Below are 14,702 nucleotides of genomic sequence, written 5' to 3'. Positions count from 1 at the left end.
TTGTAGAAACATCGGACGCAATAGAAAAAAATGTTCAGCTCTGTTATCATCATATAACCGTTAACTCTTATGTAATTAATATTGTATTTAAATGAATGTTTTTGTTTCTAATAATTTAATGTTATTGCATTTATATAATTTGTCGTTATAATTTTTTTAAAAATATAATAATAATTTCACCTTCTAAGTAGAGAAAAATATTAAATTAAACAAATTAAAAGTTATTAAAAAATTTATGTATACGATGACACATTTCATGTTCTGATTGGAGGATTAAATTTATTAAATTAAATTTTCAATAAGACTAATTTCATAAAATATGTAAGTCTTGAAGATTAAATATGTAATTACACTAATTTATTAACTTATGCATCAATATTTTTGTTAAATATTAATATGAGATGACTAGATTGATAACATTTAAATAATTAACTGATAAAATTAATAGATCGATAATCAAAATAAAAAATAATAATATAACCATATGTGTAATATTATAATTTCATACATTTTTCCTATAACTACAATAAAGTCAAAACTGGTTTTCATATATTGTTATATCATATTAATGTAGATAATTCACTCTACCTTTAACACACATTAACAAAATACATTTGATAATTCTTACATTATAATCGAAACACTTTACATAATATATTATTAATTTATAATAATAATAAAAATAAAATATTTATTATTAAACAAAATACGTGGCAGTCGAGCTGGCGAAAGGCACGTCTCCGGGGATGAGCCTTCCACACGTGGCATCCAACTCAACTAAAACACGGGTAAAGCGCGTCCCCGGGGATGCGTCTTTCGTCAGCTCAACAGAAAAGGTGTTACTTCAGAAAATATTAATCAAACGATGTCAAAAAAGAGATATTAGAGAAAATTAATGTCAGTTATGTCAAATAGCCATGACAATGAGCAATTGATGGCCTCTGATCGGCCTGCCAAGCATCATATTCTGCACTGAGAAGAAACAGGGGGGTCTTTTGTCTGGTACAACTATTCGGTACATTCTTTTGCTCACAGTTTTGTTGTAATGTAAATTTTAAGGAGTTAATTATCTATTTTTACGTTCATCCATCTCTATTTAAAGATTATTTTTTATTCTTTTATTTTTGTCTCATAACTCAGAAACTTTTCAATTAAGTTTTCAAGTGATTGATTAATACTATGAGTTTATATTTTATGATTTTTGAGGAATTTAATCATGTGAAGAATGCTATAATAGAAAATTGAAAAGTCAACTGGCAAATTTAAGGTTAGAATTTTTGGAGTGATTAACTCGAGACAAGATCGAATGAGATCGCATCATGAGTGGAAGAAAAAAAAGATCAGATTATTTAGACTTGTGTTTTTCATTTGATATTACATCATTACATGAAATTGTTGTTTATTAATCTTTAAACTGTCTTTGAAACACAGTGATAACTTTTGATAAAGTTTAGAGACTAAGGGGATGTTTGTTTACTACTGAATGGAACCATTCAGCGTTGAATGATGAACCGTTCATCATTCAGCGTGTTTGATTCTCACCTCTGAATTAAGATTATACTGAATGAATCAACAAAACACTGCTGAATGATTCAGCATTAAAGTACATTTTGAATCATTAAGCACCCGGTATTTTACCATAATACATATTTTTTCACATGTTGTCTTATTAAACAATCATATCTTATAATATAATAAATCATTATGAAGGTAAAAATGAAAATATTTATAATTTAGATTGTACATTCATAACCATTATCAAACAACATGTCACATTCAGAGCTAATTCGTACAGAGCATTTGAATCATTCAGGCCATTGAATCATTCAACGTTTAATCATTTTATTTTATCAAACAACCCCTAAGACTAAACTAAATGGTTAGTTGAAGCCTACTTTTATGTATGCTTAATTATGAACAAAAATTATTAAGCATAAATTGTAATGAGAATTTTTATACTAGTGTGATAGAGTGAGAATTCATGTTTAGGAATGGTTCTGGAAAAGATTCGGTACTTAAGTGTACTTAGTGCATCACTTCTCTTTTTTCGGAAACCTACTTGGTGCATTATTCATTTCTATGCTTCAGTTCATAAAATACTATGACAAATTTACACTCTTCTTAACATAAAAAAGAAGTAAAAAGGTGAAATTTGATAATCTTATTAAGATAAAAAAGATTTGGTCATAGTAGTTGAACTACTAATAGTCTCTTCAATATTTGATTAATGTGATAGGCGATGCTATGAAAAATATTAGCTATTAAAATTCTATTGTTATACTTCTATAATTGAGAAAGGAGAATTGATTGTCTATCCATGTGATTTTATGTTTAAAATCTAACATGAATTTATTTTTACTTGAGTAAAGTTGAAGGAGAATATTGTTTATATGTCATATATGATATTAATATAGACACCTTGAGGGTAGAGGATGTGGGGGTAATTGAAAATCTTCTACCCTAGAGTATGTGGGGGTGTTTAAAAGAAATTAATGATTTCATGTATTGTGTTGTGAAATATATAAAGTGTATGAGAATGGCTCTTTAAATTGCATGAAACTAAGAGAATTTTAATCTTAAAATTATAAATGATATATGTGAGATTATAGTAGGTATATGTTTATCTAAGTAGAGCAATTTTTATAAAAGCTTGTGAAATTTTGTTTTAATAGCTCTACTGTGAATCATAAGATGATAAGTCTTAGCTTAGTCAAACATAAGGTTGAATGCCTTAAGAATCTATCTTGCTAAGAATTTTTAAAGAAGTTTTTTTTTATTCTTTGTATTTTTACGTGACTCATGAGATAACATGTGAATGGTTTAAAACCAAATCTACAATGGTAAGAGAATGCATGAGTTCGTAAAATAAAGAGATAGTACTTAAGATGTACGAGAGGATAAAAAAGATTTATATTAATCCCTTAACTTAATAGTTGAGGGGAAATGGTCTTAAGACCATTTGGTTAAGGAATTCATGTATTCATAGCCCAAGTTTTAGGTGGTTCTAGTGAGAAAGACTTGATAAATCCATCACCGTGAAATGATGAGTTTTACACTCTGAATGAATTAATAGTCCATGATTTGAGTGGTCCTAATGAAAGGGACTTGATGGATTCACCAACTTGAGATGTTGAGTTTTACATTCTTAATGAGTTCATAACCCAAGATTTGGTAGTCCTTATGAGATGGATATGATGAACTCATCAAATTAAAAAGATGAAATATTGAATGTTCTTAATGAATTCATATCCTAGGCTTTGAGTAGTCCTTATGAGACGGACTTAATGAATTCATTGATTTTTAAATTGAGAGGTTGCGCTTTCTAAATGTTCTTAATGATTTTATATCCCTAATTGGATGGTCTATTTTGAGATAGACTTGACGAAATCACCTACGTAAGTGTGAAGAATTAGCCACCTTCTATGAAAGAATATGGGCGGTCTTTTTAGAGTACTTACTAGCATCATGAGGTATATAGGCTAAATTTGTTGATCTATCGTAGAACTTGGTGAAGAAATTAGTCCTATATTTTGAGTTTACTCCTATTTTAACAAGTTTCAGATTCATTCACTTGTTAAGAGAAGAATTGTTTATTCCATTATGTATTAGTTCTAAATACGTTCACTAGTACTTAAGTGACTAATTTCATTGTTGCCCTTTTCTCGTATTTAAAAATTGTTTACTTATTTGCATTAGTGGGGTTGTTAGTAATGCAAATATTAAGGGATATTTTTAGGGAGTTGGTTATCTATTTTTAGGATGTGGTTGAAGGTGGATAATTGTCAATTGACAATTATACTTTTAACCACTCCTGTAAAAGGGATGTCTCTCCTTAATTTTACATACAATTGATGGCTTATGTATTTCCTTCTTGAAACGTTTTTGATTAAAGAGGGCAGCACAAGTGGGTTCCACTTCCTCACTTCAAGTGTACGATATTTGGAAGATTGTATTAATCTTATGGGTAACTTCAACTTCTATGATTACACCAATTCGGACGAAATTACTTTTAAGATAATGACTTCCATACCACGACACAGTAAATCGATCTATTTCCATCGTTTAATAGTCAATGCTAATGATTTTGTTTTGCAGTAGTATTGTTTCCAACAATCGTAAGGTAAACCACAGCTGCATACATATCCCTTAAGGTACGGCCACCAGCCACATTTGTGGAATCGAGGAACAAGCCTGCACCACTTGGACATTTTACTTGGGTAGTTTCATGACAATGAAGAATGGAAGCTACACCCCCAACTGAACATCCAGAAACGAGTGCCTGTCCTGGTTAGCATTTCGCATTCCCTTGGGACATTAATTCATCCTCTAAAATAAAGTTGATTGGCCTCATCTTGGCCCTCTCAAGCAAAAGAACACCCAACACCCTTACTCTATTCCAGTTGTAAAAACCATGATTTTCTTCAGGTTTATTGCTCAATATTCCAGTGAAACTTAATTGCTTCTCCATAAATTTCACAATGAACCACGTCCAGTAGTTTTACAACTCCAAATGTTATTGCACCATCCACCACCTTCCAAGTGGATAACCCACCTGATCCGAACCCACGATGCAAATGATAACCAGGAGGTGTCTCACCCTTCAAATTCTGATAAAAGTAAAAAATTAATAAATTAAATCTTATATTTTGAAAGAATTGAGGTAATACATCGAACTTTTAACAAATAACATAGGTTTTGATCACTGGGCAATTGAAAACATCAACTTTTTAGTTGGGCCACAACGAGCACTCGAATTTAATAACATGGACTAACCCATTGTGATGGAAGCCATATCCTGTCGTTCCATAATTTAAGCAACAACATTCGACCAATTATTTATTTTCATGATTATGGGTGTCATTAGGCAGCCCTAGAAGTTAAAGCTTGCTGGGAGCAGTAACTGAATCTATTCATTCTATCTATTTCACTCGAATCTGATATTAATTTGTCACAAATACAAAGAGTGTGCAGCACATCCACTTGTATACCCCAATCCCTGCTTATTTTGGAGCGCAATACTTTACAAAAGGAAGCAAATCTATTACGAAATCTAATTGCATTAAACTTAGAAGTCCTTATATGCCAAAGAAAAACTTAGAAATGCTTAAATAATGTTTCCTTATCCCAACGAGGGACTGACCCTACCCCTAAAAGAAGAAAAGAAAATGCTGACAACCCCAACCACCCCGTTGACTGCCTGTAAAAAGTTGTGGCTATTGAGACCCTAACAGAGTGATCAATAACAAGTGGGTAAGCATGTGGGATTACAGATTAGATTTTACTTTGTTGATTCCATTACCCTCCCTTGTTGCTTATTTCAGTAGTAAAACACACACACCCCATTTCCCATTGTCCCACCACAGCCAAATCAACCCAAGTCATTGTCTTATCGAATAGCAATATAAAGGGAAAAGAAAAGAAAAAAATAGCTCAATTATTTGGTGCACGCATTAATTAAGCTGTGCAAGTAATGTTTGTCCAAACCTTACTCCTCCAATAATGGTCTTCATTCTTTCTACATACACGTTGGCTGTCAAATATGGTAGTTTCCAAATTCCAACGAAACTGTAAGAAGATACGAAAGGCACAACTTTTAGTTAAGAAAGAAGAAAAGAAAGGCAGGAGTTGGCATGACCCGCAGTTACACAAGCAAAACCGTTGATATTATTATTCAAGCAATGCTATTTGTCTGTTTCAACTGATAGATAGCACTTCTCTCATCGGAAAGCTTTTCATAAAGGGACAAAGGCAATAACTTGGCTTGTTGTGTTCTGGCAACACATCAGATCAAAATCATACTGATCGCTTTTGTTTGCACCTTCTGATCTTGAATTTGATATATATTATAACTGGATTTAGAATTTATAATTAAAGCACTGAAGATATGTATTTGCGAACTTCTTTTTATTTGATATGTATTCGGAAACATAACTTTGAGACTGGAGATTTTTCAGGGTATTATTATAACCTAAAGGTCGCAAATGTTTGTTCTCACCTAATTTCCTAGTTTGCTCAGTATTCCATTCCAGAAAACGATTATGGGAATTTCATCCGAAAGCGAAAAGATGGAAAGTGATAGTGTGTAGGAGACATGATGTGCAAAATGTAAATTCTGTACCTTTCTCAACTGATGGCTGATGTTAATTACCAAGCTATCCAAATCCTTGATGTAAGGCTCTGGTGCCTGGTGGGTCCAGATTTACCTTTCCAAAAGTTAATTTTCATCCTCTTGGGGGAAAAAAATAACATGGCATGGGCCATATATGTTGATTTCTTTACAGAGATTGAAAAAAGCAAAACAAGAGTTTAAATATAGTAAAGATTTTTTGTATTCTTCTAAAAATATAAAAATTGCACATCTTTCACAAATTTAAACCTAAATGAAGCATGGCAAAAGACAGTCTTTTAAGATTAAATAATATATTATAACGAGGTGGGTAAAGCTGCCACAAACAATTTTTTAAAAGAATGGTAGGATGAAAAATGCAGTCCTCTCCGGGTGTGAACAAGATTACAAGTTCAGATCAAATGATTCTGCGGTGAGAAGAACAAAAGCCAAAAGCTTTCCACCACCGTCATCAAAAATCAAATCTGGGTTAGTGCCAATAAATTAAAACAATGCGGAGATCTTGGATAAGGACAATTTGGCGACGAATCATAGCTCACTGATTATTGGTCCTTAACCCCTTATTCCATGTTATGGAAGCTTGGGAGTGCTGAGCATAAAACTGGTACACAGCAGAACATGCCCTGTTAGGCTTTCAAATTCTAATAACACTCCATTAACAAATTTGAGTTTTGTTTCTCCCTCTCGAGGTCATTTTTAGAAACTACCAATTCTATGTTTTATAGATTCTTTTGTTTATCGGAACTTTTAAGGAACTATTTCGTAATCTCCTAATTAGTTATAATGTATAAATAACATCCTTGACATGTCCAAATAATCTACTATAATAATATTTGAAATTTGACAATTATATCTACTTGATCTGTCAACCTACAAATAATCATAATTATCTTTTATTTCATATTAGGGTTAACTACATAGTTAATTGTATATGTTTGTGTTTTGTTCACTTTTTTTTTACTGATTTAAAATAAACATAATATATAGTCACTTTTATTTTTATTTAATAAAGATACAATCACTTTTGTTTTTATTTAATTAAGATGTAATCACCACGGATTAATTGCAGTTAAAGGTTACCATATTAGGTGGCGTGATATTTTATTATAATCACACATTTGGTATATGTTATTTATATATTCTATCAATTTAGTCATATATTTAATAAATTAAAATAAATTTAATCCTCCAATCGAATGATTCTACGTGTCACATGTCATGTCACATGTTACCATTCGGTTGGAGGACTAGCTTTATTTTAATTTAATATATATTAACTTTAAAAAACATTTTTTTAATTTTAAATTAAAATAAATATATTAAATTAAAATAAATTAAAAAAGGTTAGTCCTCCAACTGAATGGTGACATGTGGTACAACACGTGGCAACAGTGACACGTGACATCATTCGATTGGATGATTAAATTTATTTTAATTTATTAAAAATATAACTAAATTGAGAGAATATATAAATAACATGGATTGCTGTGTGATAATACCAAAATATTTAATTGTTGTTAATAACAGTTAACTCGCGGTGACTATATATTAGTTAAATATAAACGAAAGTTGTCATATATTATGTTTTTAAAATAGGTGAGAAAAAATGAACAAAACACAAACATAAATAATTAACCATGTAGTTAGCCCTTCATATTATGAGTTACATCTTTGTTTGATGCTTCAATATTTTTCATATTAAAATATCGACCCACATTTATTATCTTATTTATTATAAATAAAAATGAATGACCTGATCACAACATCAAATTATTATCATAAAGAAGTTTGAAAGTATTTTAGAGTAAAACCATAATTAAACTTAGATTTAACAAGTTTAGCACTGGTAGTTGATTGTTGGGCCCTGGTCAAATCAATTTCTTAAGGGATTTTCAGATGTAAACATAATGATTTTACCAGACGGTCAAATTTTTGGGAACGGTGGAGCAAGGAATGAAGCTGGTACTTGATGAGGGACCCCTCCACGATAATGTTACACATCAAAGTTTTTGATTCATTTCCCAATTCCCATCCCAAACTGTGTTTAATTTTCCCGAGCAATAGCCGAAACGCACACAGTATGTGTCTTAGACACAGTCATCTAAATTTGACAAAACATGAAATATTACCGATCGAGATTTGAAGAATATGTGCTCACTCCCTTGTCTTCGTAACCAATAAAAAATGGAAACAGCATTATTCCCATTTCAGTGAGTGGAAAAAGAAATCCCACCTTAAACTTATTCAAGAAATATTGGACCGTAGCAAAGATGTCTAGCATTAATGTCTTGTAGCAAAGATGCCATTCTCTTATTATTGTTATGATCTAGTAGCATGTAGCTGGTACTTGATTGTATTTGTTTATTTATTTATTACCCGTGATATCATTAATCCATAATCATTTTTATCGAACCTTAAATATTCACACACAGAGCAGCCAATCCGGAACATATTTGTCGATACGAGACAAGTTTGTGTTGGTGCCGTGTATTTTATTGGCTTTTTTGTTTTCCATCACATGGCCTGGCCTCTCTGCAACTTCATGGACATAAATGAAACTCTCAGTTATTTTTCTTAGTTCCCTTCTCTGTTTGTCCCTCTTCTCTCTTCATATAAGAATTGTGTGGTCTGTAACTCAATACGAGAAACCATGAACTCATTCCCCAGTTTCAAACTCCATTCATGGCGGAGAGTTCTCTTTGTTCTTGAGTTTCTTGTGGTTCAATCTCTGGGGCTGAACACAGATGGGGTTCTCTTGCTTTCTTTCAGGTATTTGATTCTCAGTGACCCTTTAAACGTTCTACAAAGCTGGAATTATTTCGACCAGACGCCTTGTGCTTGGAACGGAGTAACCTGTGATTCCATTGATGGATACCTTCGAGTTACCGGCTTGTCTCTTCCGACTTGTCAGCTCCTTGGTTCGATTCCATCCGATCTGGGCATGCTTGAGCACCTTCATAGTCTTGATCTTTCCAACAATTCACTAAATGGGTCTCTTCCTGTTTCGTTGTTCAATTCGACCAAGCTTCGGTTTCTGGACTTGTCGAACAATTTGATCGCCGGTGGAATACCGGAAACGATCGGAACTTTACAAAACCTTCAAGTCCTTAACCTCTCCGACAATTTATTGACGGGTACTTTGCCTGCAAGTCTCACCACTATCCTGAATCTAACCGTTGTTTCTTTGAAGATCAATTATTTTTCAGGCAATCTTCCAACTGGGCTTCAATCGGTTCAGGTTTTAGATCTCTCTTGCAATCTCATCCAAGGCTCTTTGCCTCGTAAATTCGGGGGCAACAATCTCAAGTACTTGAACGTTTCTTACAACAGACTTTCCGGAGAAATCCCGCCGGAATTTGCCGAGAAAATTCCCGGTAACGCCAGCGTTGATCTTTCTTTCAATAATCTCATGGGAGAAATCCCGGATTCCGTTGTTTTCAAGAACAGTGAGCCCGAGTCTTTTTCCGGGAATCCGCTTCTGTGTGGCAAAGTAACGAAGCGTGATTGTCCAAGTCCTTCACCAACTTCCCCACCAGCAATAGCCGCCATCCCGAAGACACCGGACACCGGAGGTAAAACATCACCACGAAACAAGCTCAAACCAGGGACAATAGTGGCAATTATAGTCGGAGATGTAGCAGGGATTGGACTCCTAATCATGGTGTTCTTTCTCATCTACAAAATAAAGACCAAAAAGAGAGTACTATTCGAGACTACGCTGAAGCAAGAAGCTAATACAGCCCAAGACAATCGGTCTTTAACATCTCCATCGTTGGAACCAAGAGGGTTTTTGAGATGGTCGTGTTTGAGAAAGAGGGGAGAGTACGAAGAAGAATCCGGGACCGAAGAAGAAGAAGAAGAAGAATGTCAACAGCAGCAAGAGCAAGAACATGACAAGAAAGGGACATTTGTGACCGTCGATGGGGAAAAGAAGCTCGACCTAGACAAGTTACTCAAAGCGTCAGCATACATATTGGGTGTCACGGGGACTAATATCATGTACAAAGCCGTGCTCGAAGACGGATCCTCGTTGGCGGTCCGACGGATCGGTGAGAACAGTGTGGACCGTTTCAAGGATTTCGAGACCCAGGTTCGAGCCATTGCTAAACTAGTTCACCCCAATTTGGTCAGGGTCCGTGGGTTCTATTGGGGAGTCGATGAAAAGCTCATTATTTACGATTTTGTACCAAATGGCAGCCTCGCCAACGCCCGTTATAACAGTGAGTTCCCCGCCCCTCCCTCTCCCGCCCCCAGTTTTGAACCTTGAAAGGTAAAAAACATGCGCACGTCATGACGATGTAGTAGGTGTAACTAAAACGTTATTGTTCATGCATGAAAAAGTCAAACAACGATTGATGTTTACATAAGAAAACGACCCATCTTTGTTATCTCAGTTTATTAATTCTACCGTTTACACCTGTTTAGTTTTTTTTTTTCAGGAAAAGTTGGTTCTTCACCATGTTATCTTCCATGGGAGACTCGGCTAAAGATTGCTAAAGGTGTGGCTCGTGGTCTAGCGTATCTCCACGAGAAGAAACACGTGCATGCCAATTTGAAGCCCAGCAATATCCTCTTAGGCTATAACATGGAGCCCAAGATTGGAGATTTCGGTCTCGAAAGGCTCGTAACGGGCGATACGAGGTCTAAAGTAGGGACGTCGGTTCGAAATTTCGGTAGCAATAGGTCTATGGCGTCGAGGGATAGCTTCCAAGAACTAGTTGGTCCTAGTTCAACTCCGAGCCCGAGCCCAAGCTCATTTGGTTTATCGCCTTACATTGCCCCGGAGTCGCTTCGGAGCCTCAAGCCCAACCCGAAGTGGGACGTGTACGCATTTGGGGTGATTTTGCTTGAGCTTCTGACGGGGAGAGTTATAGTTGTGGATGAGTTAGGGCAGGGAAATGGGGTAGTGGTTGAGGACCAAAACAAGGCATTGAGAATGGTTGATGCGGTGATTCGTGGGGATTTAGAAGGCAAAGAGGATGCATTGCTGGCTTGTTTCAAATTGGGCTACAATTGTGCATCTCCAATACCACAAAAGAGACCCACCATGAAAGAAGCCTTGCAAATGCTTGACAAAATCCCTTCTTCACACCACTATGGATACTAATAAACCATTGTATTAAAATTTGGGCTGCCCTTGGAATCAGAAATGTATGTAATTATTGACTTATAGGTTTTCATTTTACTCTCATTTTTCTATCTAAACTTTTGTTTCTAAGTGGGTTAAGTTAGAAATTGCATAATAAGGCGTTGGGGTTTTTTTGTGTTGTCTATTTCTTTTAACAAATACAAGATGTTGAATTTTATTAAAAGCAAAGAAATTTCATATCAGTATCACAGTTAATTTTTTAATGACAAGTGATCAGAAGAGGACCAAAATATAATGTTAGGTATTCCTATGAAAAAATAATAATTTGACAACCAAAACAGAAACTAACTAATAGATTGGTAACCAAATAGGTAGTTTTCCCTAAATTATATTATTCAAACGAATACCTAATACAAAGACCGAATACATTTGGTCTTGATATGGGTACATTTTTAATGGACCGACACTTCCAGTCTTTTTCTAGGGCGGCTAAGCTACCCTCGGTTTTTGAATTGCAAAAAGGATCCCGCTCCTCTCATTTAAAAAAGAACCCTTTCAAACTCACATAGCCGTTGAAAGGAAAGGCAAAAGGCTTTGTTTTCCGGGAGAAGAAGAGAAGAAATTGAGAGCAATGGCGACGAATATTGGAATGATGGATGGGGCTTACTTCGTCGGCCGATCTGAGATTCTTTCTTGGATCAACTCCACTCTCCATCTCAATCTCTCCAAAGTCGAAGAGGTTTCATTCTTCTGTTTTCTCTCTCTCTCTCTCTCTCCAAATTTTGATTATAAAATACATAAATAAGAATTTTGTTCATGTTTTCCGATCCCGTGCGTTTCCCAGGCATGTTCCGGTGCAGTTCACTGCCTGCTGATTGATTCAGTTCACCCGGGAATGGTGTCCATGCACAAAGTCAACTTCGAAGCCAAAAATGAATACGAGATGATTCAAAATTACAAAGTGCTTCAAGATGTCTTTAACAAACTCAAGATCACTAAGGTTTTTTTTTCATTTTGTTGGAATTTGTTTTTTAATCTATTCGTTGTTTTGAATATTGATTTAACTTTCTGGCGGTTTTAGCATATCGAAGTGAGCAAGCTGGTGAAAGGCTGGCCGCTTGATAATCTGGAGTTCATGAAGTGGATGAAAAGATATTGTGATTCTGTCAATGGAGGCGGTCTTTATAAGTAAATCTCTTTTAATCCCAAAATTTTATTCAGTCCGCAAATGATTTTAGTTGTTTGACTTTCTTTTGTGGGGTTTTCTGTTCTCATTGTGAATTGTTTCTCTTTACCCCCGTTTAATTTCAAGTTACTTAATATAGTTTTAAATTTTCAGAATAATTAGCCGTCTCAAATCTGTTTACTACTTTACTGTTTCTGTTTGTTTGGCTAACGTGTTCTGTATGTCGTGTGTTAATTTTCTCCATACAACCTTTCAGCCATTACTAATTTCATGGTTTTATACACACTAACAGTAAATGATTTCCCTATTTAGTGTTTTAGTGCTTCATTGAAGCTTATATTTTCCTAGTAGCTCTGTATATCGTGAATAAGAAGTGAAAAGATCTATGAATGAGCCTTTGCTATTTCATTTAGTTACAATCCGGTAGAAAGGAGGGAGGCAGCTAAAGGAGGAAAGGAAGCAAGCAAGAAATCAGCAGCACAGCAATGCACAACCAAGGGTTCCACCGCTGCTCCTAGACCACCATCTTCTTATGCTCGAAGGAGCAGCAATGATGTTTCATTATCCATGAACCCTTCCATTGTATCAGCAAAAACTCAATCCAAACAATCCATGGCATTGGCTGCCTACGAAGAACAGGTAACTTGGGTATTCTGCAGATGAAATGATAGTATTATTGGTTTAAGAATATAAAAAAGAATCTAATGTATTATGTTATCCTGCACAACGTAGATCACGGAATTGAAGCTGTCTGTGGATAGTCTTGAGAAAGAGAGGGATTTCTACTTTGGAAAGTTGAGAGACATTGAGATTCTCTGCCAGAATCCTAAAATTGAACACTCGCCGGTATTTTTCTCTTTTGACATTCAGATTTTGGAAAAGGAAAAAAAATGGGTTAGTAGTAGAATACAGTGTTTACAATTTTAATGCTTTAATTACACATGATTGCAGATTGTTGCGGCTATACAAAGGATCTTATATGCTATAGATGATGATGATGACGCATCAGTGGCGGAGCCAATTGGTGAGATATCAGAAGAAAAAGGCAGTTTTGAAAGCCATAAGAGGAAAAACAGTTTGAACATTGATGTTGATGCTGCTGGAATTGGAACATCGTCTCAAAGGCAAAGGCTTTCTGATGCTTCTGATGTCCACTGCAGCACGTCGCCACTTATAAGTTACTGATCAACAATCAAACTATAAGCCTTTTCTAAGATCTGTTTGAGTCCAACCAGTAGTGTTTTAGGACAGGACATATTGTAGTCATCAGCTGGAATTCTTAGAAATGTGTGTTCAGATGCCTGCGAGTCAAATATTATTGACTAAATGGATTTTACGTTTTTCAGTTAATTCAACCACATTCACCAAGCAGCCCAAAGACCAGTGACAGTGTCCTCGCTTCAGAATCTCTTAACAATTTTCCTTTTTCCTTTTTGGAGACTATATGGTTTGTATAGGTAAAGTACACTGTGACCTTAATTGTGGTCAAACGAACAATCAACGCCATTCTTTCTAGCAATGAAATATATGTAGACAGATAGGTTTGCGTCGGAAATGAGACTTTTTTTTTACGAAGTCTTTCAAATATATGACACATATTGTCCTTCACTGTATAGTATAGTATAAGTTTATGATAAATCATATAAACCATAATGGGTTATCATCCTATATATTAGCGGTGGAAAAAATGTTCCATAAATGAGATTCTAAAATCGATATATCATGCATCTTATTTAGATTTTATGAATCAGGGTTTTAGACTTTAAATTTACACCTTAAAAACGTTCTATCAAGAATTGTAAAAGAAAAAATTATAAAATATTATTCTCATGTTCAAGACATCATCAAGTATTGTTATTAGTTGAATATTATAGAATATTAAAATAAAAAAACAATTATTAGTTGAATCGATTAAAAAATGTTTTATAAATTGCCTGTTCGGTGAAAATTAATGACTAAATTTAATTTGACCATTAATTCGATCCATACAATATTAATTACTATATATCTACACTAAAACCATTGCTGATAGGAAGTACTTTTATGGTGAAATTTTCTCTTCATCTTTTTCATAATGATTTAAGGATGAGCTGTCGTTTCAATCTCAAATAGTAATCTCATCAGTCGTTACTAGTTACCCCTTTTTTAATTTGAACGGAGAGTCGCAGTTTATAAAAAAACCGTTGATCGATATTTTTTTGTGAAAACAAAAAAAAAGGAAAAGTAGTATGAGAGAGAAAATGAATGATGTAGATGAAAACTAGAGAGATCAATTTCAGTTTTGTCTCGAAGTATAAATA

The 14,702-nt window shown here is 34.4% G+C and overlaps 2 protein-coding genes across 2 annotated transcripts; both read left to right on the top strand.

Annotated features, from left to right (window-relative positions):
• Positions 1–8,637: 8,637 nt before the first annotated feature.
• LOC120152230 (probable LRR receptor-like serine/threonine-protein kinase At4g37250) lies at positions 8,638–11,312 on the top strand. The gene is made up of 2 exons (XM_039164496.1): positions 8,638–10,347; positions 10,567–11,312. Exons 1-2 carry the CDS (start codon positions 8,778–8,780, stop codon positions 11,232–11,234), a joined length of 2,238 nt encoding a protein of 745 aa, XP_039020427.1. The 5' UTR covers positions 8,638–8,777; the 3' UTR covers positions 11,235–11,312.
• A 486-nt stretch (positions 11,313–11,798) lies between these two features.
• On the top strand, positions 11,799–13,733 carry LOC120152227 (microtubule-associated protein RP/EB family member 1C-like). The gene is made up of 6 exons (XM_039164494.1): positions 11,799–11,955; positions 12,061–12,216; positions 12,298–12,404; positions 12,816–13,041; positions 13,135–13,248; positions 13,354–13,733. The coding sequence occupies exons 1-6, from the start codon at positions 11,848–11,850 to the stop codon at positions 13,585–13,587; spliced, it is 945 nt and encodes a 314-aa protein (XP_039020425.1). The 5' UTR covers positions 11,799–11,847; the 3' UTR covers positions 13,588–13,733.
• The last annotated feature ends 969 nt before the right edge of the window (positions 13,734–14,702 follow it).

The sequence above is a fragment of the Hibiscus syriacus genome, unplaced genomic scaffold, assembly GCF_006381635.1.
Source record: "Hibiscus syriacus cultivar Baekdansim isolate YM2019G1 unplaced genomic scaffold, ASM638163v2 tig00111088_pilon, whole genome shotgun sequence".
Taxonomy (NCBI): domain Eukaryota; kingdom Viridiplantae; phylum Streptophyta; class Magnoliopsida; order Malvales; family Malvaceae; genus Hibiscus; species Hibiscus syriacus.
The sequence above is the reverse complement of the archived record's forward strand: the minus strand, read 5'-3'. Positions and strand labels throughout refer to the sequence as shown.

Coding starts and splice junctions, on each gene's coding strand:
- LOC120152230 (XM_039164496.1), top strand. CDS start 8,778: ATGAACTCATTCCCCAGTTTCAAACTCCATTCATGGCGGAGAGTTCTC. Junction 10,348..10,566: donor CGCCAACGCCCGTTATAACA/GTGAGTTCCCCG, acceptor TTTTTTTTTCAG/GAAAAGTTGGTTCTTCACCA.
- LOC120152227 (XM_039164494.1), top strand. CDS start 11,848: ATGGCGACGAATATTGGAATGATGGATGGGGCTTACTTCGTCGGCCGA. Junction 13,042..13,134: donor TGGCTGCCTACGAAGAACAG/GTAACTTGGGTA, acceptor TGCACAACGTAG/ATCACGGAATTGAAGCTGTC. Junction 13,249..13,353: donor CTAAAATTGAACACTCGCCG/GTATTTTTCTCT, acceptor ACATGATTGCAG/ATTGTTGCGGCTATACAAAG.